Genomic DNA, 27,058 nt, shown 5'->3' with positions numbered 1-27,058 from the left:
ATTGCCCGTCCACCCTCCCATTCACCGTTTGACTTGTTTTGTAACACACAGAAATAAAAATGTTGGTGTAATGCTGCTCAAGAGGCTGCAGTCTGATAAACTGTTGTTGCATACTTATTTGTAATATTGTTAAAACAATTCAAGCCTCCCTAAAAACAAGCCTCTCAAGACTATACAGTTGTTTCCAACAGGTCCTGATTATATCAACGCTGATGATACGGACTACAGTCACACTGGCATGGTAAGCATGTAGAAAAAAGTGCATAGGACTATACATTATACACTTTAATCTGTAATAACTAAGATCATGGTTGATATGACTCATGTGATTAACATAAGTTATATAAACGTGACTTGTAAACAGCATGCAAATGTATCCCATATCCCATATTGAATAGAACTTAAAACGTCTCATTCATTCTAAAGCCAATTTACGTACGGCCAAATTTCATGTCCTTTCCATTTTATTACATGCTGTTTCAGCTTTCAACATTTTTTTTTCCAATTATGCAGGCGCAAGCGTCCTGCATACGAGTTATTGACCTTCAGTAAGAGCTGCGCAACTATCAATAGATTAGTGCTTTAGCGGCAAGTCGGCACTCGATAGTCATTGTCAGCTTTTTCGATAATCGCCTGTTGAAATATAGCCAACATCATAGTTCCTTATTCAGCCATTGACTATCAGGCTACATGGATACCATGAGACATTAAGCCCACTTAGCCTCATAACCAGTTCGGTCGCTTCATGGGAGGCTTACCCTGCAGCGCCGTGCTATCGCTGCGGGAGAGGGACGGTTCAGTGTGCCACCAATGTCGTCTGATCCTGCCCATACAGACCAGTGAAACTTATTTCATTAGTAGAGTAGGTGGATAAGATAGATTATTAAACAGTGTACAATTGGGCACAGATAGCGCGTTGACATGGCTCCAGTCCTGTAAAAGTTCCAGTTAATTCTCAGCTGCCCAAATGCTATCACAAGGAAATCTATGTCCAACGAGCTAAGATTGATTGTGATTTTACTTTGTTCTCAGGATCGTTCTGTGCTTCAGGACAAGTCTTTCTTTGGAGAATTCAGGGTTTTTACTGCCTGATAATTACTCCAAATATGAGCCTCCGATTGGTACACATGGTAAGCATACAGACGGGCATAAATGACATTTACGTGCAGCAGGGGAGTCTCACAAGCACGATTGGTAGAAATTCAGCGCGATAATACTGGAATAAAATGCATTCACATTAAATTCAACGTTGTTCATCATGATTAGCAAGACGTTTACAAATCGCAAAGCACATTTGCCTTCGTTGAAAAAAGGGGCAAAAGAAAATGCAGTGTACCACCAATCGTCTTTATTCCGGTTAGCTTTAAGATATTTTTACTTACTATAATACAAGAAACAGCAGACATAAAACCAAGTATGTCATCCGGTCATACCGTTAATCAATGCCATTTTCAGGAGAGCCAGTCACAGTGGAGCTTAGCCTGCACATCTTGGACATCGTACTGGACGAACGCGCTCAGGTCAGTATAGACTACAGTTCATTACACGAAAAACGGGCGGAGAGTCCAGTGAAAAGTCACAGCGCTGTGGAGTGTGGATACCCGATACATGGGACCTGCGATACGCAGCGCAACAAGCCACTAAAATGTGGCCACAATCTTGACGATGTGAATATGCGAAAATTTGTAAACACCATGCTGTGATTAACATGGCCGGGCATCATAGTTGATCGGCAATCAATTTGTAATTTTTCTTAATAACCACCGACTAGTTAGATAAATTTGAAGGATAAAATGGCACGAAAAGGGAAGCATACCAAGCTGAGATAGATTGCAACAAGATTTCACCGACTACATAAACTTGTAGATAAGCTTGAAGGATAAAAATGGTACAAAAAGGGAGGCATACCAAGCTCGCAATCGCAACAAATTTAATCACACGTGTCCTCTCTTTTTTCAGACGGTCAAGTTTGACTCCTACTTCCGAACATTTTGGAAGGAAAACCGCTTCATTATTGAAAGTGAGTGTCGGCCAAGTTGGCCACACTAAAGTGAACTTGAGCGATACATGCTCAATTTAGCGAAGAACGCAATACCATCAAACCAATCATGAAATGTTCTCATGCAATCGCATTGCCGGCAAATGCTGAATTCGGTCAATGGCGATTGGCAGAGTGGTGCCGGTACTTTCATATAGGAGCAAGACGCTTGAACTTGTTAGAGTGAATGTTTACTGCTTGCCCTGAACTTCTCGTCCCTGAGAATTGCCTTATAAAGTTCCCAGGATCGATTCAGTCAGTGAAGTTAAGTACATGATCAATGTACACAGCAATAACTCAGCATTGTTTGTTACATAGCATGATCTATACCTATTCAGGACGACTGATCCACTATACTGAAGTAGTTTCTGTGTCTGGTTTCAGACATGACGAAGCCGTACGTGCAAATGGACACGGACGCCATTTCGAAGCTGTGGCTGCCCAACCTGTTCGCCCTGTTCGTCCAAAAGGTGGAGAAGCCAGAGCTGATCATTCCCGCGGCCGGTGTTCATCTGTACCAAGACAAAACCATTTTCCGGGTAAGAATGCATTAGCACGATCTGAATCAGAAATCCGCTACTATCGAACGGTCAACTAAAGGAGCAAGAAAGGTATAAACTGATTGGGTTTTTCATATATTATGTAGGGGAGAGTGGGGTAAGATGCCCAGGGTGGAAAAGATGCCCCACCCCTCTAACGGCGAAACAAAGAATCAAACCTTTAACCCTCGCCGGCACATGGGGGGGGGGGGTGATGTAACCCCCCCTAAGGTTTTCCGCGAATAACTCGCGTAAAAAGCGGCCGATCGCGACGAAACTTTCAGTACCTTCGCATTGATCAATTTTACACCTGCTCTGCTCTGCGCCTGCGCAGAGCCGAACGGTTGACTCACCAGAGGCTCCCGTTTCGATCGTCCAGAAATCATTTTTTTGTCATTGTATCGCATTACCTCTTGGCACTTTACATCGAGTAATCTTCGCTGGTCATTTAGAGCATGTTTTCATGCAAGGCAAGTGAAGTGTTTTCAAGATAAGTGCACTTCTATTTTAAGGTACGTTTTTCAGGAAAACATATTTTGCATCTATTTTGTCTCCGTGCCGGACATAAACTGCAAAATCTGCCATCACTTTTTTTCTCTCATAAAACGTGACGTTTTGAGCCAAACTCTCTCAGTTGAAGTATTTCTTATTGCTGCTGCCAAACTCCATTTATGAAGAAAACATTATGGGGATTCTTCTCGGGACGTACTAACATAAGAAAAAAGGAAGAATGACTAAAATAACAATGATCAAAGGAACACATTCTTCCTTTACATTAAACCAGAATCTGTGTTTCACAATGCAGTCAAAATAGTTGGTGTGCCCACAAGACTTTTTTTTAACCGACATGGACGGCACGCTCGATGATACAACTGAGCAGTCTCAAGACGTAACATGCCAACTCTGCAGTATTGCTAACAGGAGAAAGCGGCACATCCTATGCAGTTCCTGTGGCCAGGCCTGGCACCTGACGTGTGCGCGCCTGAAACGGAGGGAGGCCGACGCACTGTCGTGTTGGTGGTGCCCGAGGTGTACCGGGATCAGTGGGACGACACCTGCTACTGCTAGCGAGGCGAAGTGTCATACCACCTCAGTCACCCCAACAGCTGACCAGTCACCAGATAGCAACGAACTGGCTCTCCATCTAGCCCAACTCAGACAGACTCGCCGAGTCATTAGACGAATTCCTTAAGGTGCCAGGATAACCGCAGCCCAAGCATGCACCTCTCTTCTTGAAGCCGTGGTTAAACAGAACACAAACACGGCTTGGGAGCGACTGCTTCTGTTTCCATATCTTGCGCTTCATTCGCCTGAGCATCAAGAAGACCTCCCCAGCAGCCCATCACTCACCTCCAGAATAAGACGACAGCTGAGCAGTTACATAGATTCAGCTTCCACTGAACATGACGCCCACCGAACAAATCGCGCAAGCTCTCTAAAGCCATCGCACGGCAGGAACCGCTCCAAAGCTGAGAAAAGCGAGCATTTACAGCGAAGCGTGGCCGCGAAATTAGAAGACGGAGACGTGCGAGGGGCTATTCGACTACTGGCATCCAAGGACGAAATCGCCCAGAACTCGCAGGACATCATCGACAGCTTGCGGCTCAAACATCCGTCCGCTCCAGACGATCTGGCATGGCCACCTGGCCCCGATGATGCAACACAGCCCTACCAGGTCACCAAGGCCGAGGTTGAAGCATCCATCGCCTCATTTGACAACGGGTCCAGCGCAGGTCTAGACGGCCTGCGTCCTGCTCACCTCAAAGATATGACAAGTCGGGCCGCCGGAGAGGCCGGCACCCGACTCATTGCTGCTCTCACGGCCTTCATGAGCCTGGTCCTCACAGGCGGCGTTGCAACATTCGCACGCTCTGCCTTCTTCGGAGGAGCGCTAACAGCTCTGCGCAAACCAGATGGCGGTGTAAGACCGATCGCTGTCGGAAACACTTACCGACGATTGGCTACCAAACTGGCTCTGAAACCACTCGGTGCCGAGTTGGGCGCTTACCTGCGACCAGCACAGCTCGGCTACGGAACCACAGGTGGATGTGAGGCTGCGGTGCATTCAACGCGCCTTTTCAATGACAGTCTTAAAGAGGATTGTGCCATCATCAAGCTAGACATGCGTAACGCCTTTAACAGCGTTCGAAGGGACCTTTTTCTTCGTCAAGTTCGAGAGCACGCACCAACTATGTACCACCTTCTATGGCAGGCATACAGAGAACCTACACCTCTGTTCTACGGGACAGCCATCATCACCTCTGCCACTGGACTCCAACAAGGTGACCCGTGCGGGCCAGCCGTGTTTTCACTCGCCATCGATGAAGTTGTCAAGACAGTGAAAGCGCCGTTCAACTGCTGGTACCTGGACGATGGAACCATTGGCGGTAGCGTCAGTGCCATCTGCTCGGACTTGAATGAGCTGATTCCAGCTATGGCCAATGTTGGTCTCACAATTAATTCCAGCAAATGTGAGATCATTTTACCAGCCGACATCACAGACGAGCGGAGGAAGGTTTCTGTCTCAAGCCTACGTCAGCTTATCCCAGGAGCAGCTGTGACCGGCGAACAAGGGCAGACAATCCTCGGGGCGCCTATCAGCGAAGCTGCCACCGAGGCGGTCATGACAGAAAAGCAGGGAGAACTCAGTCACATGATTGAGCGTTTACGTCACCTAGACGCGCACACATCCATCTATCTCCTTCGCAACTGCCTATGGCTTCCCAAACTGCAGTATCTTCTGCGAGCCGCCCCTCTCTATCGGCAAGCCTTGCTCCTTGAGAATCTGGACGCAGTCCTGCAATCAGCGCTGATCAGTATCAGCAACGTCAGGCTGACAGGAACCAGCTGGCAGCAGGCCGTTCTCCCAACCAGGTACGGCGGTCTCGGGCTCCGGCGGCTGGTGGACGTCGCTCTACCGAGCTACGTTGCTTCGCTCCACTTGTGCCTTCAGGTCATATCTTCCTGTCTGCCTTCTGTAATGACCTCAAGCGTCACAGCTGAGCGCGAAAAAGCTGTTGCCGACTGGGAAGACGCAGCCGAGGGCGAGCGTGCTCCCGAAGGAGAAGAAGCGCGAAAACAAAAGACCTGGGATACAGTGCTTGCCAAGAAACAACAACAGTCGCTGCTTTCACAATCCAACCAGTTTTTTCGCGCCAGGCTCCTGAGTGCCTGTGCCCCAGAAAGCGGAGTATGGCTGCATGCTGTACCTGCAGCAACCATCGGCACGCTTTTGGATCCGGAAACCCTGCGAGTCGCTATCGCCCTTCGTCTGGGAGCCGAAGTGTGCCGCCCACATCGCTGTAGGTGCGGTTCAATGGCTGACAGCAACGGCTATCACGCACTCACCTGTAAGTTCAGCGCTGGGAGACATCCAAGACATACCGCGCTGAACGACATTATCAGGCGGGCATTGTTGTCGGCAAGAATCCCCTCTCTCTTGGAGCCAACAGGTGTAGACCGCGGAGACAGCAAACGCCCAGACGGCATAACAGTCTTTCCATTCGCCAGGGGCATGTGTCTAGCTTGGGACGCTACTTGCGTGAACACGTTTGCTGAGAGCCACGTTCTATCAGCAGCTGTTTCCCCCGGATCAGCGGCCCGTGAAGCAGAGGACAGAAAGCGCAAGAAATACAGTGGCCTTGCACAGCGCTTCCACTTCGAACCGCTTGCCTTTGAAACAACAGGAGTGTGCGGACCTTCCACAAAGATATTCATTCGAGAGCTCGGGGCAAGGATGGCCTCCATATCAGGGGATCATCGAGAGACAGCTTGGCTGTGGCAGCGACTGGCCCTTGCCATCGTTAGGGGCAATGCTGCTAGCGTCCTGCAGACAACGGACTTTCTCCGTTCCGCTGCGCTTGCAAATGCATGACTGATGAATATGGGTCTGTGTATTCGTACGTTTGTACACCCGTCATGCACTTTGGGTGCAGATTACGCTTACAGAGCCAGCAATGCATGGAAACACAGTACCACAGGCGGCGGCGGGGTGGCGGTGGACAATCGGAAAGACAAGAACGCTGAACAATGTGTAGGATCAGTGTTCGCGGCACGGCGTGGGCGCACAGACTGAGCCAATAGTGTTGGAGCCACACGGCAGGTGTCGCTGCAGTGGCGCCCGCGGACAGAGAAAGTTTTTGCCGCACGACCCCGTAGGTGTCGCTCGTCAAATGCATTTCTCCGTTCCGCTGCGCTTGCAAATGCATGACTGATGAATATGGGTCTGTGTATTCGTACGTTTGTACACCCGTCATGCACTTTGGGTGCAGATTACGCCCAACACCCCATCTGCACCCGCGCGGAACGGAGAGGCATTCGCTATGAACAAAATTGCCAGGGCGGCAGAAAGCTAATGGAAAACGATGGATGCCTCTGGATTAACAGACGTGGCGATAACGCGACGGCAGAGGACATGACATGCCGCGCACGGCGTAATTCACCTCACGCGACGCACAAACATGGCACCGTCGGCGGTGCGGCTGTGGCGTAGAAACTGCAGTTGCATCTGGGTTATGGCTGTGCGGGCGAGCTAAACCAACAATGAACACGCGAGCCCGACGTTACATATATACAGATACATCACTGTGGCGCGCAGCCGTCGGGAGTTGGGACTGCCGCTCCGCCGGCGAGGGCGGCGGTCCCAGAGCCCGGACCTGAAACAGGCAGCTGACAGACTACCGCTCCGCCCGTGAGGCGGGGGTCCGGGGGCCCGGACCTAAAACAGGCAGCTGACAAGACTGCCGCTCGCCCGTGAAGGCGGCGGTCCGGGATCCCGGACCGAAAACAGGCAGGTGGCCAAGGACGCCGCCGCTCCGCCTGCGAGGGCGGCGGTTTGGGAGCCCGGGCCTGAACAGGCAGCGTCGGGACTGCCGCTACGCCTGCTAGGGCGCGGCCCGTGCACCCAGACCTAGAACGGGCAGCTGTGGCTCGGGTTTGGGAGCGGTAGCGGTGGAAGGCCGGCAACGTTAACCCTCTTTGGACGGGACCCGCCGCTTAGGATGCCTGAAGGAGGGAGACCGGCCGCCGTACGTATCGCCGCACGGCCTGGGACGACCAGCGGCCGGCGTGGCAGAGTTGAGGCTCCGTTAGTCCGACTGCGGCGCCGTGGGAGGCGCCGCTGATGCGAAGGCAGTGCCCGGAGAGGCGGGCTGGGTTGAGACCAGCTCGACGGCCCGCCATGCGAAGTACGCGAGTGAGATCGCGCGATGTCAGAGGGCGGCGATGGCCGCCGATAAACAGTGCGTCATCAGGAAGGCCCGTGCCGCGGACCGCGAGGTAGTCGCGGACAGCGGCGACCGGACACGTGGCAAGATCAGGCCGGGCTCGAAGCGTGGTGGTGAACGGGGAGGCCGACGTTTTTGAGGATGGAATGGTGAGAGAAAGCTGGGGGCCGACGAGACTCACGTGGCTGAGTCGGACTGTGTGGGTCAGGTCTCGGCCGCGCACGACCTCGCCCGGGCGAAGCATAGCAAAGAAAGCCAATGTAAAGATGGCACGGAATGCAGCACGGTCTACCGGGGAGAGGCCTAGGAAATGGAGTGCGGCGCAGAGCTCGCCGAGCTCGGTCAGGGAGACGGCGAGGCGGTTGTCCGCACTCGGCCGTAGCCGGCGGGATCCCGCTAACAGCTGTCGCACCCGGAAGTCCGCCGTGGGATCCGGCGCGCCGGCTAGCTTGTGGCCGTAGGAGATGGCAGACGCCTCGGCGGCGAGGGTGGAAGCGGAACAGCCCTGCTCGTGTCGAGAGGCCAGGAAATCAGCAGTGTCGGCCACTGAGATGGGAAACAGGGCAGCAGTGGGCGGCAGAGTGAGGAAAACGCGGATTTGGCCCCACACTGCTCGATAAGAGCGAATGGTGGCAGGAGCTAGCGCGGCACCAGCTAGCTGGTGAACGGTGAGAGCGTGCCGCAGGCCGGCCAGTCCCAGGACGTCGGCGTGGCTGCTGCGGACGGGCGGAGCTCCTTGAAGACCTGCACAAGACCGCGGGACAGGGCGTCAGCTGCTGCATTGGCGATGCCGGGTGTGTGCACGGCACGCACGAGAATGTTATGAGAGACGGTGGTGAGAAAAAGGAATCGGAGCCATGGCATTAGGGCAGGCGAGCGAGATGACTGAGAGGTTATACAGGCCACCACAGCGGAGTTATCTGAGCGCACAAGGACGCAGCGATGCGCGAACCGATCTCGCCACACGTGCACGGCTACAGCGACAGCCACTAGTTCCAAAACGCTGATAGGGGCCTCGCGGAGGGACGCGGGCCACGGCCCCAGGAGCCAGTCCTCGCCGCAGATGGCACCGAGCCCGACCGAGCTGGAGGCGTCCGTCTCCAGGATAAGACCCGGCTCCAACAACCAGCGCCGGTGAGCGAGAATCGCGCGGCCTGGGAAACGGTCTAGAAACAGCAGCCAGGCGCGCATATCCTGTCTGGCCGCCCGGGTGATCGTGACGCGGTGGTGAGGGCGCGACACGCCGCGACACAAGTCGAACATGCGCCGTAGGAACGGGCGACCGAGTGGCACTGCGGTGCACGCAAAGCTGAGGAGCCCCGTGCATTCACGGACCATGCGGAGGGGCGCTTTCCGGCGGGCCAGCAGGCTCGTGAGGCCTGCCCTGGCACGTGCCAGCTTGTCAGCTGGCAGCCGCAGCTCGCCGCGCTCAAGGTCCAATACCACCCCGAGGAAGGTGAGGGACCGGCACGGCGCCACGGTCTTGTCGCGACGCAGCGGGATCGCCAAGTCACGGCACATGGCCTGAAAGCCGCCGAGCGAGCGCTGACACGCTGCGCGCGACTCGCCGATGAAGAGGAAGTCGTCCAAAACAGAAACAATGGGACCCGCCCCGAATTTGTTCTGCGCGATCCAGACGAGCGCATCACTGACGGACTGGAAGATTTGGGAAGAGCTGGCACAGCCCATAGGAAGGCAAAGGTCCACGTATGCGCAGTCCCGCCAATGGAAACCGAGCATGGCGGCGTCCGCCGGGCGGACGGGCACGATGCGGAATGCACTCTCAATATCGGTTTTGGCGAGGTAGGGGCGTTGGAAGGACCCAATCAGGCGAAGAGCCTCGTCCACCGACCCGTATTGAACATATGTGCGCTCCCGGGGAATGAAATCGTTGACGGAAGCGCCGGTGGGAAATGACAGGTGGTGAATGACCCGAAACGAGCCCGGAGACTTTTTGGGGATTAGACCAATGGGAGAAAAACGGACGATCCATGGCGGCGCGGGACAGAAAGGACCGGCTATCCGACCCGCGCGCGTCTCAGCCGCGACATATGCGTCCACGACTTCCGGCGCCAGAGAGCAGGATGGAAGGTTGCCGCCCGAGTCACCAGAGGGGACCTCGGCGCTGCCGAGCGGGAAGCCGTAGCGAAAACCGTGCACTAGCTGCGCGGCCAGGGCGGGGTCGTAACCTGTCAGGAGCAGCGCGAGGTGGTCGGGCGGGACTGATACCGGCGGAGTGAGGGAGTCATTCGCGGCCGGGGCGGCGGGTGCCGGGGAGGGCCGGGGCGGCGCGGCGAGGGCAGGCGAGCACGCTATGGGGGCCACGGCAGAGGCGGCACTCGTGCCGGAACAGGCACGGGGACCGGCGGCACCCGGCGGCGCGATTGTAGCCGAGGCAGAGCGCGCGAAAAGAGCCAGACGCGGCGGCCGGCCGGCTAGAGCCGCCCCGACCCTCGCCGCTTACACCGGCTGCAGACCCGGCCCGAGAACCGGCGATTCCGCGAGCGATTGCGGTGAGCCAAATGGGAGACGTGGCCGCCGTGGAGCCCCATGGGTGAGCTTCCGGGCAGATGCCCCGTGCGCGCCGAAAGGCCTCATCGAAATCGCGCCACGCGAATCCAAGGCCGGGCGCCTGCAGCGAGGACACTTGTTGCATGTGGCGCAACAGACCGGAGGCGTCAGCGGGGTGGGCAGCCAAGTACACGGCCGCGTATCGAAGAAACGCGGTGGCCCAGGCGCCGAAATGCGGGATTGGGCGGCGCTGTACCGAGGGACGGAGACGGCCGTCGATAAGGCAAAACAGCCCTGGTTCTGCCGGGGGGATAGAGTCGTTGAGGAGAGTGTTTAGGTCAATGAATTGATGGGACACGATGAGGGCCGCCACCGCGGGGGATACGGCAGCGCGGGCCGCTAGGTCGTCACCTGCGGCATTTTCCACCGGTGCCGGCGGACGGCCGGCGACGGGCAACTGCGCCGCTGGCAGGTGCGCAGGTGGAGCAGGGCCGGCGGCGGTCGGAAGGGCGCCGGAGAGAACCGCCGGGAGCGCCATTGGCCCGGCTTGCAGTTCGGCAGCCGGCGTGTAGGCGTGGTCGGCGGACGTCAGATGGGCAGCTGGCCCATCCTGGAGACGCTGTGCCGGACCGCGCTGCACGGCGACCGTCGCCGGCGGTGATGGCTCGCTGGCAGGTAGAGCGGCGGCGACGGCGGCCCGGACCATGTCGCCCACCATTGTTTGAAGAGCGGCGGGGTCGATGACCGCGGCGTCAGGGGGCGAGGCGGCGGCGGCCGACGTTGTAGCAGCATGGCCCCGCCCTGGATTGGGCGGAGTGGTGGCCATCACTGCGGCCTGTCGCCTCGCCGCAGCAGCGGGCGTGCGGCGGCTCGTGGCACCAGCGCCAGACGCGGCCGCGGCCGCCGCGGAGCGTCTCGTAGTGGCGCGTCGCGGCGCGTCCGTCCGTGGCGCTGGCAGGGGGCGTGCCGGGGCACGGCCCGCCGACGACTTGGCCCGTGGCATAGCAGCTCCGAACGCATGAAAATAGACGACGATGTTAGCGGGAATGTGTATTTAAACGGCCAGCCGGTTAGGAGGGGGGGGGGGGACACACACGACACAGCACGGGAGCGACCCGGTACACGCTAAATCCCGGAGGAGGCGTCCATAGCCTCCTGTAGCACGCTCTCCAGGGTGCGCCACCCGGCCGCGGACGGATGAACCCCATCCGACGCCAGAAAGTCAGGTGGCGGCACAAAGTGGAGCAGGAGCACCGGCGGTTGGCGGAAAAGGCGGCGCAACAGTTTGTTGGCCACCCAGCGCCGCCGCCGGAAAATTCGCGCCGACACGCCGCTGGATGGAAAGCCTGTGCGCGGAGGGATGGGCAGCACATAGACGCGAACGACTCCGGCTGCCAGGAGCCCGAGCGTCAGTTCCTGGAGGTTGGCGAGCCACCGCTGAACGCGGCAGTCCCTTCTGGCGAGGTCATTTCCGCCCGCCACGAGCGTGACCACGCGAGGACGGGCACGAACTGCGGCCCGGATGGCCCAGCGCCTGAAGCCGTCGTCATTGACGCAGCCTCCGCGAACACCGGCCGCCGCCACGGCAAGGTGGGGCGAACAGCGGCGGGGGAGGTGGACAGCATAGCTGTCCCCTACGACGAGCATGCCTGCAATGAGAAAAACAAAATTACGTAAGCCCTGGACGCTCCCAGAGTGGGACGCGGACGAAACCGATATAGCATACACGGTTGCGTATACGTCCAGCCAATCTGTGACCGACTAGCGCTGCAGCTCAGGCATACACCGTTGCGTACACGTCAGGCCAATCTGTGACCGACTAACGCTGCCTCTCAGGCATATACGGTTGCGTACACGTCAGGCCAATCTGTGACCGACTAACGCTGCCTCTCAGGCATCCACGATTGCGTACACGTCTGGCCAAATTGTGACCGACTAACGCTGCGTCCCACAAAAATATAAAACAGCCAGCGACTGGTACTTTGGTCTGGCAGTTCCTAACTGAGAGCCGGCTGCCAGTGCCGCGAGCCCACTGGGCGAACATAAAAATACGACACCACGGCCCAGCCAGGCCATCTCGGCGTAATGCACCCACCACGTGGGGAGAACTCACCAGATGTGGTCCAACTACAATCGGAACGCTGAACAATGTGTAGGATCAGTGTTCGCGGCACGGCGTGGGCGCACAGACTGAGCCAATAGTGTTGGAGCCACACGGCAGGTGTCGCTGCAGTGGCGCCCGCGGACAGAGAAAGTTTTTGCCGCACGACCCCGTAGGTGTCGCTCGTCAAATGCATTTTCCGATTCCTCGCCGAAGACACCAATAGACATGGCAGGCAAAGAAGCGGAGAAGAACAAGTCTAGTGCAGCTATCGGAGTCGTAACGGCGCAGAATGGCGGTCCGCTCGTGCCAGGGCCTGCGGTTCGATCTCTGTCACGGCGGCGCTCTGTACTTCGACCGGCGCGCGAGAGCGATACATCTTCGTCTCGGCAGATGAGCATCGCGTTTCGTGGAGGTGAAGAGGAGTCTAGCGAAGCCGGTAGCTCTTCTTCCAAGATCACCCAGCATGCGTGTCCGCCACTGCTGCCTGGCAAGTTCGATGAGGGCAATCAGGTGCTGCCGCAGGGCAGGAAGCCGCAGACTGACAGCGCTGGCGAGTGTGGGCAGGCGCTACAGCCGTCTGACAGAATGCCGCCAACCGACGGCCCTGGCGAGAGCAGCCAGACGCCACAGTCACCCTGCAGGAGGACGCAGACGGAAAGCACCGGCTCGCAGCTGATCACGGCTACCCAGCGGCTTGAGTCGGACACGAGCGCCAGCGACCCGCTCTGCATTGGTCTGCCGAACTACGGCAACTCGTGCTATCAAAACGCCACGCTTCAATCTCTGCTGGGCCTGACTCCGTTCCTGAGCGACATGCTGTCGCTGATTTCCGACCTGAGCCCAGGGGAGAACAGCCTCTGCCGCACACTGCATGGTGTCGCGGAGTTGATGGTGCTCCGTCAGAAGGGGCTCAGCAGATCAGTCTCCAGCCATCTTAACGACCTTCGCGACGTGTTCGCCGACATCGATCCGGCGTTCCGAGGCATCGAGATGCAGGACGCCAACGAGTTCTTGCTGCGCCTGCTAGACACCATGAAGGAAGAAATTGGCGCGCGGCGGCCGACCGATAACCTTGTGCGAGACAACTTTCAGTATCAGACCGTCGAGAGCTACATGTGCACCAAGTGCCATGAAACGGTGCTGAAACAGCAAGAGAACATATGCTGGTTTGTCAGCGTGCCGCGCCGCCAGGGCACAGAGACGCCCACGCTGCAGGACGCGCTGCGGCTGTGCATGCGGCCTGACCGGCGCGAGCTGCTCTGTCAGCACTGCCGCCATGACGAGTGCCGCGTCACCACCAAAATCAGCCAGCTGCCCAGGACGCTGATAGTCCAGCTTAACCGGTACGTCTTCCTTGGGGAGGAATCGAAGAAAATCTGCTCCAACGTCGGCATTCCCAAGCTCCTTTCGCTGAACGAACATGTCGCGGACGACGTCACCCGTCCCCCAGAGTGGAAGTGCACAAAGCCTGCCCTGTGCATCCTATCCGACTTCAAAGAGTCTGAGGCGCCCAGCTCGAGTCCGTCGCCGCCGCCCGCCGCCCGTGGACTGTCACCAGTGCCGGCCACCGCCGGCTTGCCGGAGTCCGCCGCCGCCGACTCGCCGGTGTCGGCCGGAGCCGCGGCACCGGTGCGTCCCCCGTCACCGGCGACCGGTGCCGAGCCGCCGCAGCCGCCGCCAGCGCAGGCCGAGCTGGTGGTGCTGGACGCCGACTCCAAGTTCAAACCGGCGCGGACCTGCGAGAGCAAAGACCGCGAGCTCCAGGAAGCCATCATGAGGTCGCTGGAGGGAGCGCCGGCCGACGCCTCGGAGCAGGCACACCTATCGGAGCTCTGCGTGGAAGACGGCCAGTCTCCCCGCTCAGTGGACCTGGCCGGCGACTTTACCTACCGGCTGGTGGGCGTCGTCAGCCACTACGGCAGCGCCACGCACTCTGGGCACTACGTGTCGGATGAGTACAGCGTCGGCAGGGACAGGTGGTTCCACTACGACGATCGGCGCGTCAGCTGTGTGGACGAGGCCGACGTTCTGGGCGAGGCCGGACACCAGAGGAACGGCTACATCTTCTTCTACCTGCACAAAGACCTTTGCGACCAAGTGGTCACTGTGGAGGAAGCCGGCGGGGCGCTGTGACCGCCGCGTCAGGGAGCGGCACCGGCTGCGGAACGGCCCCGACCTCCTCCGTGTGTATGGGTGTATGTGTCCTTGTGTGCGTGTGCGTGCGCGTAAATCGCGCTTGTGGAAAAAAATCCTGCGATGCAATATTGTAATGGATCTTACGTGTAAATATATTTTGTTACTTTACAAATCACGAAAAAAAATTACACCTACCCTGAAAATTTCATGACCCTGACCCAAATGACCTTTGACCTGTGACCTACTTTCTGAGACCATGTTTGGCCGGAATCGCAATTCGGCGTATGTCGGCTCGCATTAGCCGCGCGTTTGCAAGCTTTTCGTGGTTTCAAACGTTCAAACATGTGATCTGATGTGGCTCCCATGCATTCTGGTGGATGTCAAGGTCACCTGAATGTCAGGTCAGGTCATTGACCTTTGGTGACTTCGGTTCACTTTTTCGAGTTTTACATGTTTCTAGGCTAGCTTTTGGAGCTGATTTCGAATTTAGCAACCATTTGAGCATTTACGAAGTAGTTTTGGTGCCTTCGTAACATGTTACGAAGGCATAAGGCACGAAGGCATTTCGTGATCAGCACCCCGGAAAACCCCATAGCAGCCACACTTTACGACTTTCTAACAGGTCCCGATTTTCCCGATTTTCGGGTCATTGACCTGACCTGGAAGGTCACCCGATGACCTAGGACCTTAACCCGCGTGGGGCTGGGGTCTCCGGCCGAACGCGCGGGGCTGGGGGTGGGTAAATTTACCCCCCCCCCCCTGTTATCTCCCGAACTAATGGTCCGATTTGGAGAATTCAAATGCCAATCGAAAGATCTCATCACGAACAACTAAAAACATGTACTTAATTTAATGTTTTCGCTTTCCAATCTTCATTTACGAGTAATCCATGACAGGTTATGAAGGATCGGTGGGCTGAGGACGGGCTGGGCCAATAACTTTAAAATAGACTCGAGGTTCGCGACTGAGACAAAAACACAGCTATGTATATAGCTTATTTCTGTGCAAGACTAAAAAACGATGAAGCATACAAGTGCATTGTGCAAGTGCATGCTGCTCCCAAAGATTGTTTCTTTGCTACCTTTGGATGACATAATATCTGTGTGGTGTCAGCACTTGTCAATCCATTTGTTTTGACGGGCCGGGCTGGGTGTTGACACTTTTACCACTCGGGCTGAGCCGGGTTGTGAACCCAGGGCCTGGGCCGGGTTGGATGGGATTTTGCGGCCCGTGGCGAACACTGTTATATAACCATTGGTATGATAAATGTCATGTTGATTGTCACGACTTCTAGGGATATACGAAAACGTCACACCGGCCCCGTTGACCCCGCTTCAGACGAGCCTGTACCTCATAACGGTCAAGTGCAACATGGTCTACTTCAACTACCCGATGGATAGGCAGACCTGCCGGGTGAAGATACAAAGCTGTAAGTTAAAAAAGGTGATTTTTTCATATTGTTTACCAATGCTGACTCATGTCTGAACTACACAGGCAATAATGCAATTCTTACTTTCAAAATGCACAACAAAATAAGGTTTATGAAAAGCGATAATGTGAACACATATATTGCACAAACCGGTTTCGATATTACTTCATCAGCGTGCAAATATATAAATAAAACACACAAAATACAAAACGGAGACGAAATAGGTGGGCCCCACTCACTCCTTCATAACCTGTTTTATTTATACATTTGCACACTAATGAAGTAATATCGAAACCGGTTTGTGCAATATATGTGTTCACATTATCGCTTTTCACAAACGTCAAACTGTCATACCACAAAATAAGGTTTAAGTTTAATTAATCCAAACTTGGTCAGCGCAAACGAAGGTATACGGAAAACCAAGTGAGATACTTGGCACAACTTTAGTTTGAGTGCAGGTCTACATGAGTGACTGCTTTCTATAATGTATTGAGCACGTATCCAGTGTTTTTTATTTGCGCACAACGGAGTTAACTAGCTTTGTGCAATGTGCTGCATCACGTGGCGAGCCTGGTGAGCGGGATGGCCGGGCGAGCTGTAGAGCTCGGTGGGACGCCAGCGTGGGAGTCCAGTGGCGGCGGATTCGATTTTGGCGTGGGGGGGGGCAAGATCCCAGTCGAGATGATGTCATATGCGGATCCAGAAAGGCGTTTTCGACGCTGTAGGGGACATACCTCCCCCCCCCAAAAAAAAAGTGTCCAAAATCCAAAAACTCATCGGATTTCGATTCCTTACGGATCTACTGCTGAACAGTATAAAGCAAAAAAAAAATGCTGATAAAAAAGTGTTTTATTAGGAAACATAAGGTACGTTTGTCTATTTCGGGCGATGCAGGGGCCAGGGGAGGGAGAATAAATATTTGCTTTAAATGCCCGCTCCCTGGATCCGCCAGTGGACGATGTAACGCTTTTCGTATTGCTGTATTAGAAAAAAATCGCTAATGGGAAAAATTATGCCATAACCCGATCGCATATTAGATGTTGAAGAACGATTCCAAACCTTTTGAAGTAGGCGAGCGCTATTCTTCAATGAGGTAACTCGTTACCATTTCCTCTGTTCATTTTACGTTCGATTTCCGTTTAACCTTCCTTTAAAAAGTATTTCTGAGATAGATATCAACTGAAACTAGTTCACAGCGGGAGGAGACCGCTCAAACATTCAGAGACAGTCGGTCGCATTTAAACCTATTGGGACAGCGATCCGCCAGAAACACTCCCCAAGGCAGTGGTTCGCCAACTAAGCTCACCTAGAAGGGCTGTCTCGATGGGTTTATACAGTTAGTCTACAGCAAGGCCTAACTAAGGCCCAAACGCTCGTCAAGCTGGGAACGAAGGGCTGAGGTGAGGGAGCGCGGCGGTGGGCTGGGGTGAAGGAACGGTGGACTGGAACGAGAATCCAGAAGCTCTTTTTTGTTTTTGTTTTGTTTTGTTGGGTTAGGCCCTTTCGGTCTGACGAGACCATTTCAGGGCCGGAAGGATGATAGGAATTAGGGGGAGACATTGGTCTGGGCAGACACCCTAGAGAGTCGCCGGGGCTGCGAAAGGACAGGCCGATCAGCCCCCCAAGCACTCTCTGCACCCGGCTACGGGGTGCGCTCCGTCGGGAGCAGCGGTGCCGCTCCAAGGGAGCAGCCCACATGAGGTAAAGGTGCCTGTCCAGCCCGGAGTGGGGGTTGCGGCGTGGAGGAGAAGGATTTATGTGTCCTGAGGATGGAAGCGATGGAACGGAGCTGCCAGAAACTCTTGGTAGGGCGTTTCTTTATTAGGGCTTTAGGGTGCGCTGACTGCGGTAAGGGCCAAATTATCACACCAAATTTTGCCACATCTACCGGTTCAGGCACTCGAGAATCAGCGGCCAGTGATATCTGCAAAGACGAAGCATTTCCAACCCAGCTTCAGCCTGGTGTCAGGGTGCCTCAGGTGGCTTTAATTACAGTTGCACATACCAAACGACCTCAGTGCAGCCAGTCCATGTGGCCGAAACCATAGACTTCAACAAAAAGTGAGAGAAGGTTAGTGCTATCGTTAAGTGCCATTATAGACTTGGTCCCCGTTGGCTTGACCCACTGGAAGGTGGTAGTTATCGGACGCTGTGGGGCATACTCATTTTTCCAAAATGCCTCAGATTTTGCTTTCTTGTTCATAGGCGGCGGAACGGGGAGGGCACCGGGGCACCGTGCCCCCTTTGATTTTGGCATTTTAACGTTGGCCCTATGGGCGTTGCATGGAAAGAATGGGACCAAAAGTCGGCAGTGTCCCCCCCTCCCCTTAATTGAAAGTGTTTCGCTGCTACTGTTCGTGTTTGATGCTCTTTATTCTATAGTCAGCCTTTAGAAAGAGGGGGGGGGGCACTGGCACTAATGATCAGTGCCCTAACCCTCAAAAGTTTCCAACATAAATTTTTACTTTTTTTAATAGTGAAAACTGAAATAAAGCGGATGCTGAACTGTGAACATTTAGTTTTTACACTGGCCCCACACAAGCCTCCGAATGCCCAAAGCAGATCTCTGATGACTGGCCTTTGGGTGTCATACCATACCGTGCATTGGTCAATGTCGTCAATGTGTACGACCTCGGCCTTTACCATTTTATGCGCTGGAAACTGTTGCGCTCGGAAAAATCAGGGGAGTGGCTTATTATGAGCGCTCATCAGTCCTAGCTACCCGCAAGCGAATGGCTAGCCCTTCCGTCTCCGCTCGCTTGCGATTTGGCATTTATGTAGGTACAAAATAGAGGCAAATGACCACTGAAGGTATGAGTTGCGTCTCTTGCACACATCTATAAATAGAATCTGAAAAGACAAAAAAAAAAGATATAAAGCGGAAATGGTTAGCATTTACACATATTCAAAAGGCACCGTTGGACAAACTGTAGGAGCGCCTAGCTATTAGCTGCAATATCAGATTATGGAAATTTTCCTCATGTTTAGGGCACAAATTATGGAGGGGCAAGAATATACTTTGCCCCTCCTCCAAAAGTTTCTTAGGGAACGATGCCTCCTCTGCCACCCCGTATCCGTCGCCCCTGTAAACGGTCACTGAAGGCCTGGGTTGCCGCTGCGTCACGTTGACGCTTATAATGCCTCCAAAACTAGGTTGAAGAGAGGAAAACTTCAATTGAACGTAAACGCTTGCCATTTAAGAAAGGCAACGTATGATAAAGTATATGGGCATCTGGTTATATCTTCAGATGATCGAACGGAATAATCAGGTATATGGTTTCTTGTCTAAGCTTTGTCACAAATTATGGGGGAGCAAAAAGATACTTTTGCCCCCCCACGAGTTTGCCAGGGGGGGCAGCTGCCCCCCCTGCCCCCCCGAATCCGCCGCCCCTGCGTGGGACCCTTGGTGATTATTGACCGCTCGCCCCAATTCCCCGCTGAAGATATCTACAGCGTGGAGACGCTGCTGCTGGAGTGGCACACGAAGGGCATCACTCACGAGGATATCGTCATGAGCAGCTTCTACCTGGAGGAGATTCGCATGCTGCCGCCAGTCACCATACACATTCTAATTGGTAAGCAGTAATACCATCATCGGTGTTTCCAGCGATCATTGCGTCGTCTGAACACAGGAGAAGCCACAGCACAACCCATTCCAACAGGCATGGATACACGATCTTAAAAGGGAAAACACAGCCCTCACTAATCATTCGAGTAGACAGCGGTAGTCGGGCAACTTCCCTCGCGAGCAGAGAGCCCGTTCACACGGGTCATTGATCAGTCATGCATGCTGTATTCGTCTCTGCCTGCCTGCCAATCACACGGCATTCAAATGCCAACTTTATTGTCTCTCTGTGAAAACCAGCAACGGTCACCTGATAAACCCCATTGGCAGACTGATAAGGTGGTATTCAGGGCATATGTTATTGCTGTCACATTTCACCAGCATGCAGACTGCAAAGGTAACGCCCATATACGTATCTGTGGCTATTTTTCTATTTATGTTGCGATGTCGCTTACTCATAACATCAAACATCAAGTCAAATTCGGGGAATCACTCAAGGTAGCATGCAGGTATGGTAAAGCAGCATTCATGGAGCCTCCCGGAAGGAAAAAATGAGAGATTCAACTAGCTCTTTAGTGTTTTCTTTTGTTTAGAACAATCGAATCGATAAAGCTGACTGACATATTTGATACAGAACATGCCTTCAGTCGTAAAGGTAAAGCAATTGCGCATAACATTGTCTCCATGTCCCACATCGACGAGTGACTAACATTATAATTGGCTGATCAAAGAAACACACGGCACGTTGTCACACGACACACGTCACATGCGCCAAATTGTGTGGATAACGACTATAAAAGCAAACGGTTACGTTCCTACCAGCATGTCCATTGTCCAGTGTATATAGACATTCACAAGCACGCCGTAACTAAACAGAAGCAGACTTAAATCGTTGGGTCACATTAGCGCACCACATTATGGCACTTTGGTAATGAGAGTACGAGGGTACAGTCGTTCTACCGAACACGAAAACAGACAGCAAATGCTAACAATGTTTACAGAAGACTGGAAGCAAACATGGCCTGTGGACTGTGGTTGTAATCTAAATCGCCTATGCACACCTGACAAAACTGATTGAAAACGCTATGTGGTCCAGGGGCGCTGAGAGGCCAGAAGGGCGCCGAACAGTCGAGATATGCACGGTGGACAGAGACATTTAGGGCGCGAGACGGTCAGGAGGGCGCCGTTAGACCATGAGAAGGGCGCAGTGCTGTCAAAAGGGCGCCATTCTCCCAGAAGGGCGCCGAGTGATTAAAAACGCTATATTAGCCAGGAACGCGAGGCGGTCAGGAGGACGCCGTTAGAGCATGCGAAGGGCGCCGTGCTCTCGAAAGGGCGCTTGTGACATAAGACTTGTGGGTGCATTTTCATCATTGTGGGGCATATTTCAGGATTGTGGGTGCATCTGCCCCCACAAAGAGATATAAAATTACACCCCTGGCTGTGACTGCGAAGTTACTGATAAAACCGTTAACTTTATGGTATTCGGTAGATGGAGTTTTTTGTCAATGCCTAAAAAAAAAACGTGATGGTTCCAACCGATATAGACACACCAGCATTCTAATGACGTATAAGTGAATAACATCAATTGAAAAACTACAACCATAGGCCACTATATACCGGTATATAGTGGTATATAGAATCCGGTATATAGTGGTCTATGCTACAACCATCGCAAATTCGAAATTTCACGATATCTTCAATTCACAATTCTGGTACGCAACATTTATTCGGAATTCAGGTGAATCCTGGTGTTGTCAGGTGGCTCTCAGACGTCAAATACACAAAGCCACCACGAACCTAGGCAGACCTGCCCGTAAGGTCCGCTCCATACCGCTTCTGAGAAACGACTCAATGGACGAACACGCTTATAGGGGAAATACTGCACCCGCCAGAAACAGAAAAAGCACAAACGTTAATGATGCTCAGCAGCTAGCCCTAAGGAATCGGGGGACCCATTATTCCACCTGTACCGAGTACAATGCACATTCCCATAGCAGCCAGTACACAGTCCCGGCGCACGTGACGGCCACGTGGATCCCGGCAGCGTGTCACTCTGAGACAGTTGTACTTGAGCTCTAACACGCCCATAGTTTTAGCTGAGCTGAATGTTTAGCTATACAACAGCTGAATGTGTAGCTATAGGTATCGCTTAACAGACGACGGCCAGTCCACCAACGCTGCAGCCTGCACATCAGCGATCCAGGGGGTCCGAATGTCAAAAGTATCTTATGAGTAATATCGAAAGTCTACCTTGTGAAAAAACCTGAGACGCGAGCGTCTGATATTAAAAAGCCTGATATTAATCTACTTCAACGACAACCACACTGTTATTCGTCCCCAGATTCGTATGCGGAGCTCAACTTCGAGATGCGTTTCAAGCGCAAGCTGCGCTTCTCCATCCTGGCCGTGTATGTGCCCAGTCTGTTGGTGGTGATGGTCAGCTGGCTCTCGCTATGGGTATGTATAATATATATTTAGTGTCAGCTGGCTCTCACTCTGGGTACCTACGTATATTGTCCATTGACTCTCACTATGGGTACGCATATTGTTCACTGGCTCTCACTATGGGTACGTAGGGGAGAGTGGGGAAAATGCCCAGGGTTTAGCTATGTCATATATTATTCGAAAATGACGATGGGAAAGCAAAAACTTGGAGTTTCAACGGAAGCCGACATCATTTTTCTCCAAAAATATCACACTTTCGTGCCTGTAATATGATAACTTTTTTTTTGCTATTAAGCATTTTCCTGAAGAAGTGAAAGGGGGCATCTTACCCCACAGGGTGGGAAAGACGCCCCCTGGCGTTGGGTAAGATGCCCCCTGCACTATAAGTGACATAAATGGGCACGTGAATCGCCTGAACGAATCAGTAGTCCCTTCGAGCCTGCAGAAGACACCAAACGTCATCATAAGGGCCCTCAAAAGTAGTCGTAAGGGGCTTCAGAGGTCATCGTTAGGGCCATTATAGTCCAGCGCGGCCAAACAAGCCTCCGTGGTGGCGTTCGGAGACCACTGTGGGGCTCTTATAGGTCTTCATGATACTTGAGGGCCCTCGAGCCAATCGTGGGGACCTCAGATGCCAGCGCGGCCCGTGGAGGGAGCCCTCAAAGGATGTCGTGAGGGGCCCTGGAGCCAATAATGGGGCCCACAGAGGCCGTCGTGAGGGCTCTCAGGGTCAGATGCCGCCCAAAAAGTCGCTGTGTGGGCCGAGAGACCGGCATGGGGAGCACCCACCGTACTGGACTCTCAATAGTCCCAGATCGGCTTCTGTCTACATTACAATTATGTAATAAATGATTTGACGGGTTCCTTGAAGGCCAGCCTACGGTTTTAGGGGGGCGTCTTTCCCCATCAGGACAGGGGGCATCTTACCCCAAGGTACCGAAGTAACATTAAATCAGTACAATTTGTTAGCCATAAAACAACACCCTGAAACAAACTGCTTGGGACACAGTACACGCATGCTAATGTATCACGACTATAGCAAGGGACGCAAAAATATTCTACCTTCTTTGATATTTACAATGTTTTGACACCTAAATATTTTTTGAAAGCAGCAAATAAAAAACATTCAATCATCAGCCAGCCGTTGCCCAACTGAGCTTCGCAAATTTTTGTGCAGTTAACAAGGCAGGCTTCCGCTTTACGCTAAGACCATTAATTTCCAGGTTCGATTCTTTGTTTCGCCGCTAGAGGGGGTGGGGCGTCTTTCCCACCCTGAGCATCTTACCCCACTCTCCCCTATATTGTTCACTGGCTCTCACTATGGGTACGCATAGCGTCGAAGGCCTGCCCCAGGGCATGTATTTACGCATGTAATTGTGCATCATAATCAGAGCCATGAGCATTGATGATCACGGTGCTGGCCGCTGGGACATAAGCATGAGGGATATATGACCATTGAATGTATAGTTTATAAGGGTTGTTAACATCGGGCTGATCCAAAATAAACGAGTCATTCCCCATTGTTAGCGCACCGTTTCAGAAAAAAAGTAGGTATAGGTAATGGTGACATAAGGCAAAGACAAGTGTGTGTGTGTGCTTTTTTTTTAGCATTCAGCGGTCTCCAGCCCCAATATCATGACATTGATCATCCAGACACTTTGAGCTATTCATGTTTTCACTGGTAAGCTCAAGCTACAAAGGGTCGTCATGGCTCAAAGCAGGCCTATTGACCCTTGACCGTAATGGACGAGCTGCTGGTGGCCGTAATGGACTAGCTGCTGGTGGCAGTAATGGACTAGCTGCTGGTGGCCGTAATGGACGAGCTGCTGGTGGCCGTAATGGACTAGCTGCTGGCAGGCGCGGATACAAGGGGGGGCCATGGGGGCCATGGCCCCCCCTTGACCGATTTTTTTCAAAAATAAAATAAAAAGTTAAAAAGTTAAAAAGCTGAAAAGGGGGCCTCCTGAAAATAAAGTGGCCGAAATCCGATGAGTTTTTTTTAACCTACCCACTTAGTTATTTCTTAGAAGACTAGCTGAGAAGACTTCTTTGTTAGAAGATTGGTAAAGCTTTTCATAACTTGGAGGTCTCTTATACTCACAGAGATGGCCACTTTTACAGGGCCTCCTAACCTGCACAGAGGGCCTCCAAGCCTGCACAGATGTTGAGATGTTGCCTGAACAGCTAGATAAGCTCAATAGACGCAGTTTTTTTGGGGGGGCCCAACAAGTGGGAAGATGGGGCCTCTAACAGGTGGGATTATGGGGGGGGGGCCTCCTGGATTCTAATGGCCCCTCCCTTGGAGATTTTCTGGATCCGCCCCTGACTGCTGGTGGCCGTAATGGACGAGCTGCTGGTGGCCGTAATGGACGAGCTGCTGGTGGCCGTAATGGACGAGCTGCTGGTGGCCGTAATGGACTAGCTGCTGGTGGCCGTAATGGACTAGCTGCTGGTGGCCGTAATGGACGAGCTGCTGGTGGCCGTAATGGACGAGCTGCTGGTGGCCGTAATGGACGAGCTGGTGGTGGCCGTAATGGACGAGCTGCTGGTGGCCGTAATGGACGAGCTGCTGGTGGCCGTAATGGACTAGCTGCCGTGAAGACTGAACAGGCATACCTGTTGTTTCAGCAGAACATGCGCGGAGTAGTTTATGACTTGGTTTTAATTTGTCATCGATGAAAGAAATGCATCCTTGACAAGTTCAACTGTTGGTATCCCGACACCAGTCAATCTTTCAATGGCATTTATGTGCTAGCACTTTAACAGTATTGTGTAATAACTAATAAATGGTGCAGGGTTTGGGTACTGAAAGTGCTAAAACAATGACCACCAGGACTTTAGGACCTGTCTCTTACACTGTGTTGCGGGTTCCAGCCGAAATGATGCCCGGACGGATGGTGCTCGTAATCACCACTCCCCTGACGCTGACCCATTATTTCAGGTTCCTCCCGAAATGGTGCCCGGTCGGATGGTGCTGGTCATCACCACTCTCCTGACACTCACCGCACTCTTCAGCGCCAATGTGTGAGTACGCGACTTGTAAATAAAATAACCGTTTATCACACAGTGCAGATCCGTTATTCTCGCAATTAGCTAAATGACTGCGAATGACACATTTACTTCAAAGCTCCAGTGCATTATTCTAATGGAACTGCCATGCATCATTCACTGACACATTGAGATTGAGGTTTGTTATAATATATCGATGCTTATTGCTTCTTCTTAGGTGTATTAAAAATTAAACATTTTGCCCTTTCAGCCAAGGAATGCCTGAGGTCAGTTACGTCAAGGCGATAGACGTCTGGACACTAGCATGTATCGTCTTCGTCTTCGGGACAATCCTGGAGTACATAGTCGTCCTCAGGTATGCGAAAACCGATGCTGATGTCAAAACCTACAGGGTACTGATTCAGCTCTCAGAAGCCATCCAAACACCAGATGGGAAACAACAGTTTTATCGCGCTCCTTTCTGTGCCGTTTCCATTCTGTTCAGCCAGGTAGCCGGGACACACGTTTTATTACATTTTTAAATTTCATCAAAGCTTGCTGATATGGTGATTTAACAGTCAGAAGGCGAGCTTGGGACAGGATTTTCGAGTATCAGATAGACCTAAAACTTAAAAGGCACGCACCATGTTAAGCCACCGGATAAGAATAACTTTGCTCTGTCAATCTTCGACGACAAACACGTTGGTCAAATGAATGAATGGGATCAGTCATTTGAAGCAATAGCCATTGTTATCTCAATCGCAAAACATACATTTTCCGCAACCAAACTGTGTTTAGGAGCTGACATATTTAACTTTACAGACTATCTCAAAAGAAAGGAACCACGGTTGTTGATGCAAAAGGGCAATCAAAGGTAAGTAGGACCCAAAAGAGCCACCGAATCGAGGAAGCTGTTCAATTTCTCGCAGCCTTCTGCTCTCTCGCACTGTTTTTTTTTAACAATGGATAGGCTTGCAACCTGTCTACTGCGTCTGAAGCAGTGTTAAAATAAAAAAGCAATCAATTTTCACTTTTTTATTTTTGTGTTTCACCAAAAGCAACAGTAGGTATGGGCAGATGGTAATATTGACCTAGTACTGCTCACTCCCCAATTCCCCGAGAATGACAACAGAGGCAGGCACGACTTATGCACGAAGCATCACGATACGAGGACTGATAGCGATATGTTATTCACAAGCATTCCCCTGGTAACGCAGGTGACGCCCCTGAAGGGCAACTGGACGATGACGGGCGCCGAGAAGGCCGATCGTCTGGAGCGGTTCTCCCGACTGGCCTCCGTGGTGGCCTTTGCCATCTTCAACATCGCCTACTGGGCCTACTACCTGGGCTGATAGACGAGCTAAATCTCCGCGGCCTGGTCGTAAGCCCTGCATGAAGTCGTCGAGAGGCATCAAAAGTCAAAGCATGTGAAGCATGCCATTCTCCAAGAAGCGCTGCTGCCATTCCAGTGAATGTCAAAGGTGACAAAGACTATTTATACTCGTATGCTGAGGCCTGAGGGCGACATAAGCTTGCCCAGAATATGATATGGCAGTAGCAATGCCTCTGGTCATCAGGTGCTATACTGCACGGCATAAAATAAAGCACAAATGGGAGGAGTGGTATAATAAAGAGATGGAATACGGAGATATGCACCCTTTTCAGCGCCAGGCACCCTGCACAAGGACACGTTTTAACGGCAGGAAAAAGCATATCAACCACCTCTGATTTCTTGGATGGCCTGCCTCTCCACCATAAAGTTTCTTCTCAGTTCTCTTAGCCTACATCTCCTGCACAGTTTGCAAAGCGAGCAAAGGATCAGACGAATCATTGGAAGCCATCAGAATATGTCTAAGCAGCTACACGAAACGAGTAACACACTGCCTCAAGAAGTTTCTTATAAGCTGATATACACCTTTTTAGCCGCGATTTAAAACAGTTGAACTCCATTTTAAAAAAGCTGATCTGTGATTTAAAACTGTTGAACTTGGGTTTAAAACATATGACTTCCGTTTTAAAAGAATTGAATACGATTTTAAAACAACTGACGACGATTTTAAAACAGTTGAATTTAT

At 52.7% G+C, this 27,058-nt stretch overlaps 3 protein-coding genes and 1 long non-coding RNA gene across 4 annotated transcripts; 1 reads left to right on the top strand and 3 right to left on the bottom strand.

Annotated features, from left to right (window-relative positions):
- Nucleotides 1-37: 37 nt before the first annotated feature.
- On the top strand, nucleotides 38-26,632 carry LOC122380229 (glycine receptor subunit alpha-2-like). Its single transcript, XM_043363218.1, has 12 exons — nucleotides 38-241; nucleotides 1,033-1,130; nucleotides 1,456-1,520; nucleotides 1,960-2,020; nucleotides 2,423-2,577; nucleotides 15,892-15,982; nucleotides 19,426-19,557; nucleotides 21,892-22,007; nucleotides 24,937-25,019; nucleotides 25,255-25,359; nucleotides 25,806-25,857; nucleotides 26,201-26,632. Exons 1-12 carry the CDS (start codon nucleotides 213-215, stop codon nucleotides 26,333-26,335), a joined length of 1,122 nt encoding a protein of 373 aa, XP_043219153.1. The 5' UTR covers nucleotides 38-212; the 3' UTR covers nucleotides 26,336-26,632.
- On the bottom strand, nucleotides 1,334-3,150 carry LOC122380247. Its single transcript, XR_006256307.1, has 2 exons — nucleotides 2,931-3,150; nucleotides 1,334-2,550 (listed from the first exon to the last, which is right to left on the bottom strand). It is a non-coding gene; the product is annotated as an uncharacterized LOC122380247 (long non-coding RNA).
- Nucleotides 6,532-9,497, bottom strand: LOC122380241. Its single transcript, XM_043363230.1, has 2 exons — nucleotides 8,786-9,497; nucleotides 6,532-8,740 (listed from the first exon to the last, which is right to left on the bottom strand). Exons 1-2 carry the CDS (start codon nucleotides 9,489-9,491, stop codon nucleotides 8,457-8,459), a joined length of 990 nt encoding a protein of 329 aa, XP_043219165.1. The 5' UTR covers nucleotides 9,492-9,497; the 3' UTR covers nucleotides 6,532-8,456.
- On the bottom strand, nucleotides 9,505-12,607 carry LOC122380219 (uncharacterized protein Rv2082-like). The gene is made up of 2 exons (XM_043363207.1): nucleotides 12,427-12,607; nucleotides 9,505-11,321 (listed from the first exon to the last, which is right to left on the bottom strand). Exon 2 carries the CDS (start codon nucleotides 11,314-11,316, stop codon nucleotides 10,048-10,050), a length of 1,269 nt encoding a protein of 422 aa, XP_043219142.1. The 5' UTR covers nucleotides 11,317-11,321; nucleotides 12,427-12,607; the 3' UTR covers nucleotides 9,505-10,047.
- Nucleotides 26,633-27,058: the final 426 nt, after the last annotated feature.

The sequence above is a fragment of the Amphibalanus amphitrite genome, unplaced genomic scaffold (genome assembly GCF_019059575.1).
Source record: "Amphibalanus amphitrite isolate SeventyFive unplaced genomic scaffold, NRLGWU_Aamphi_draft 000009F_arrow, whole genome shotgun sequence".
NCBI classification, from domain to species: domain Eukaryota; kingdom Metazoa; phylum Arthropoda; class Thecostraca; order Balanomorpha; family Balanidae; genus Amphibalanus; species Amphibalanus amphitrite.
The sequence above is the reverse complement of the archived record's forward strand: the minus strand, read 5'-3'. Positions and strand labels throughout refer to the sequence as shown.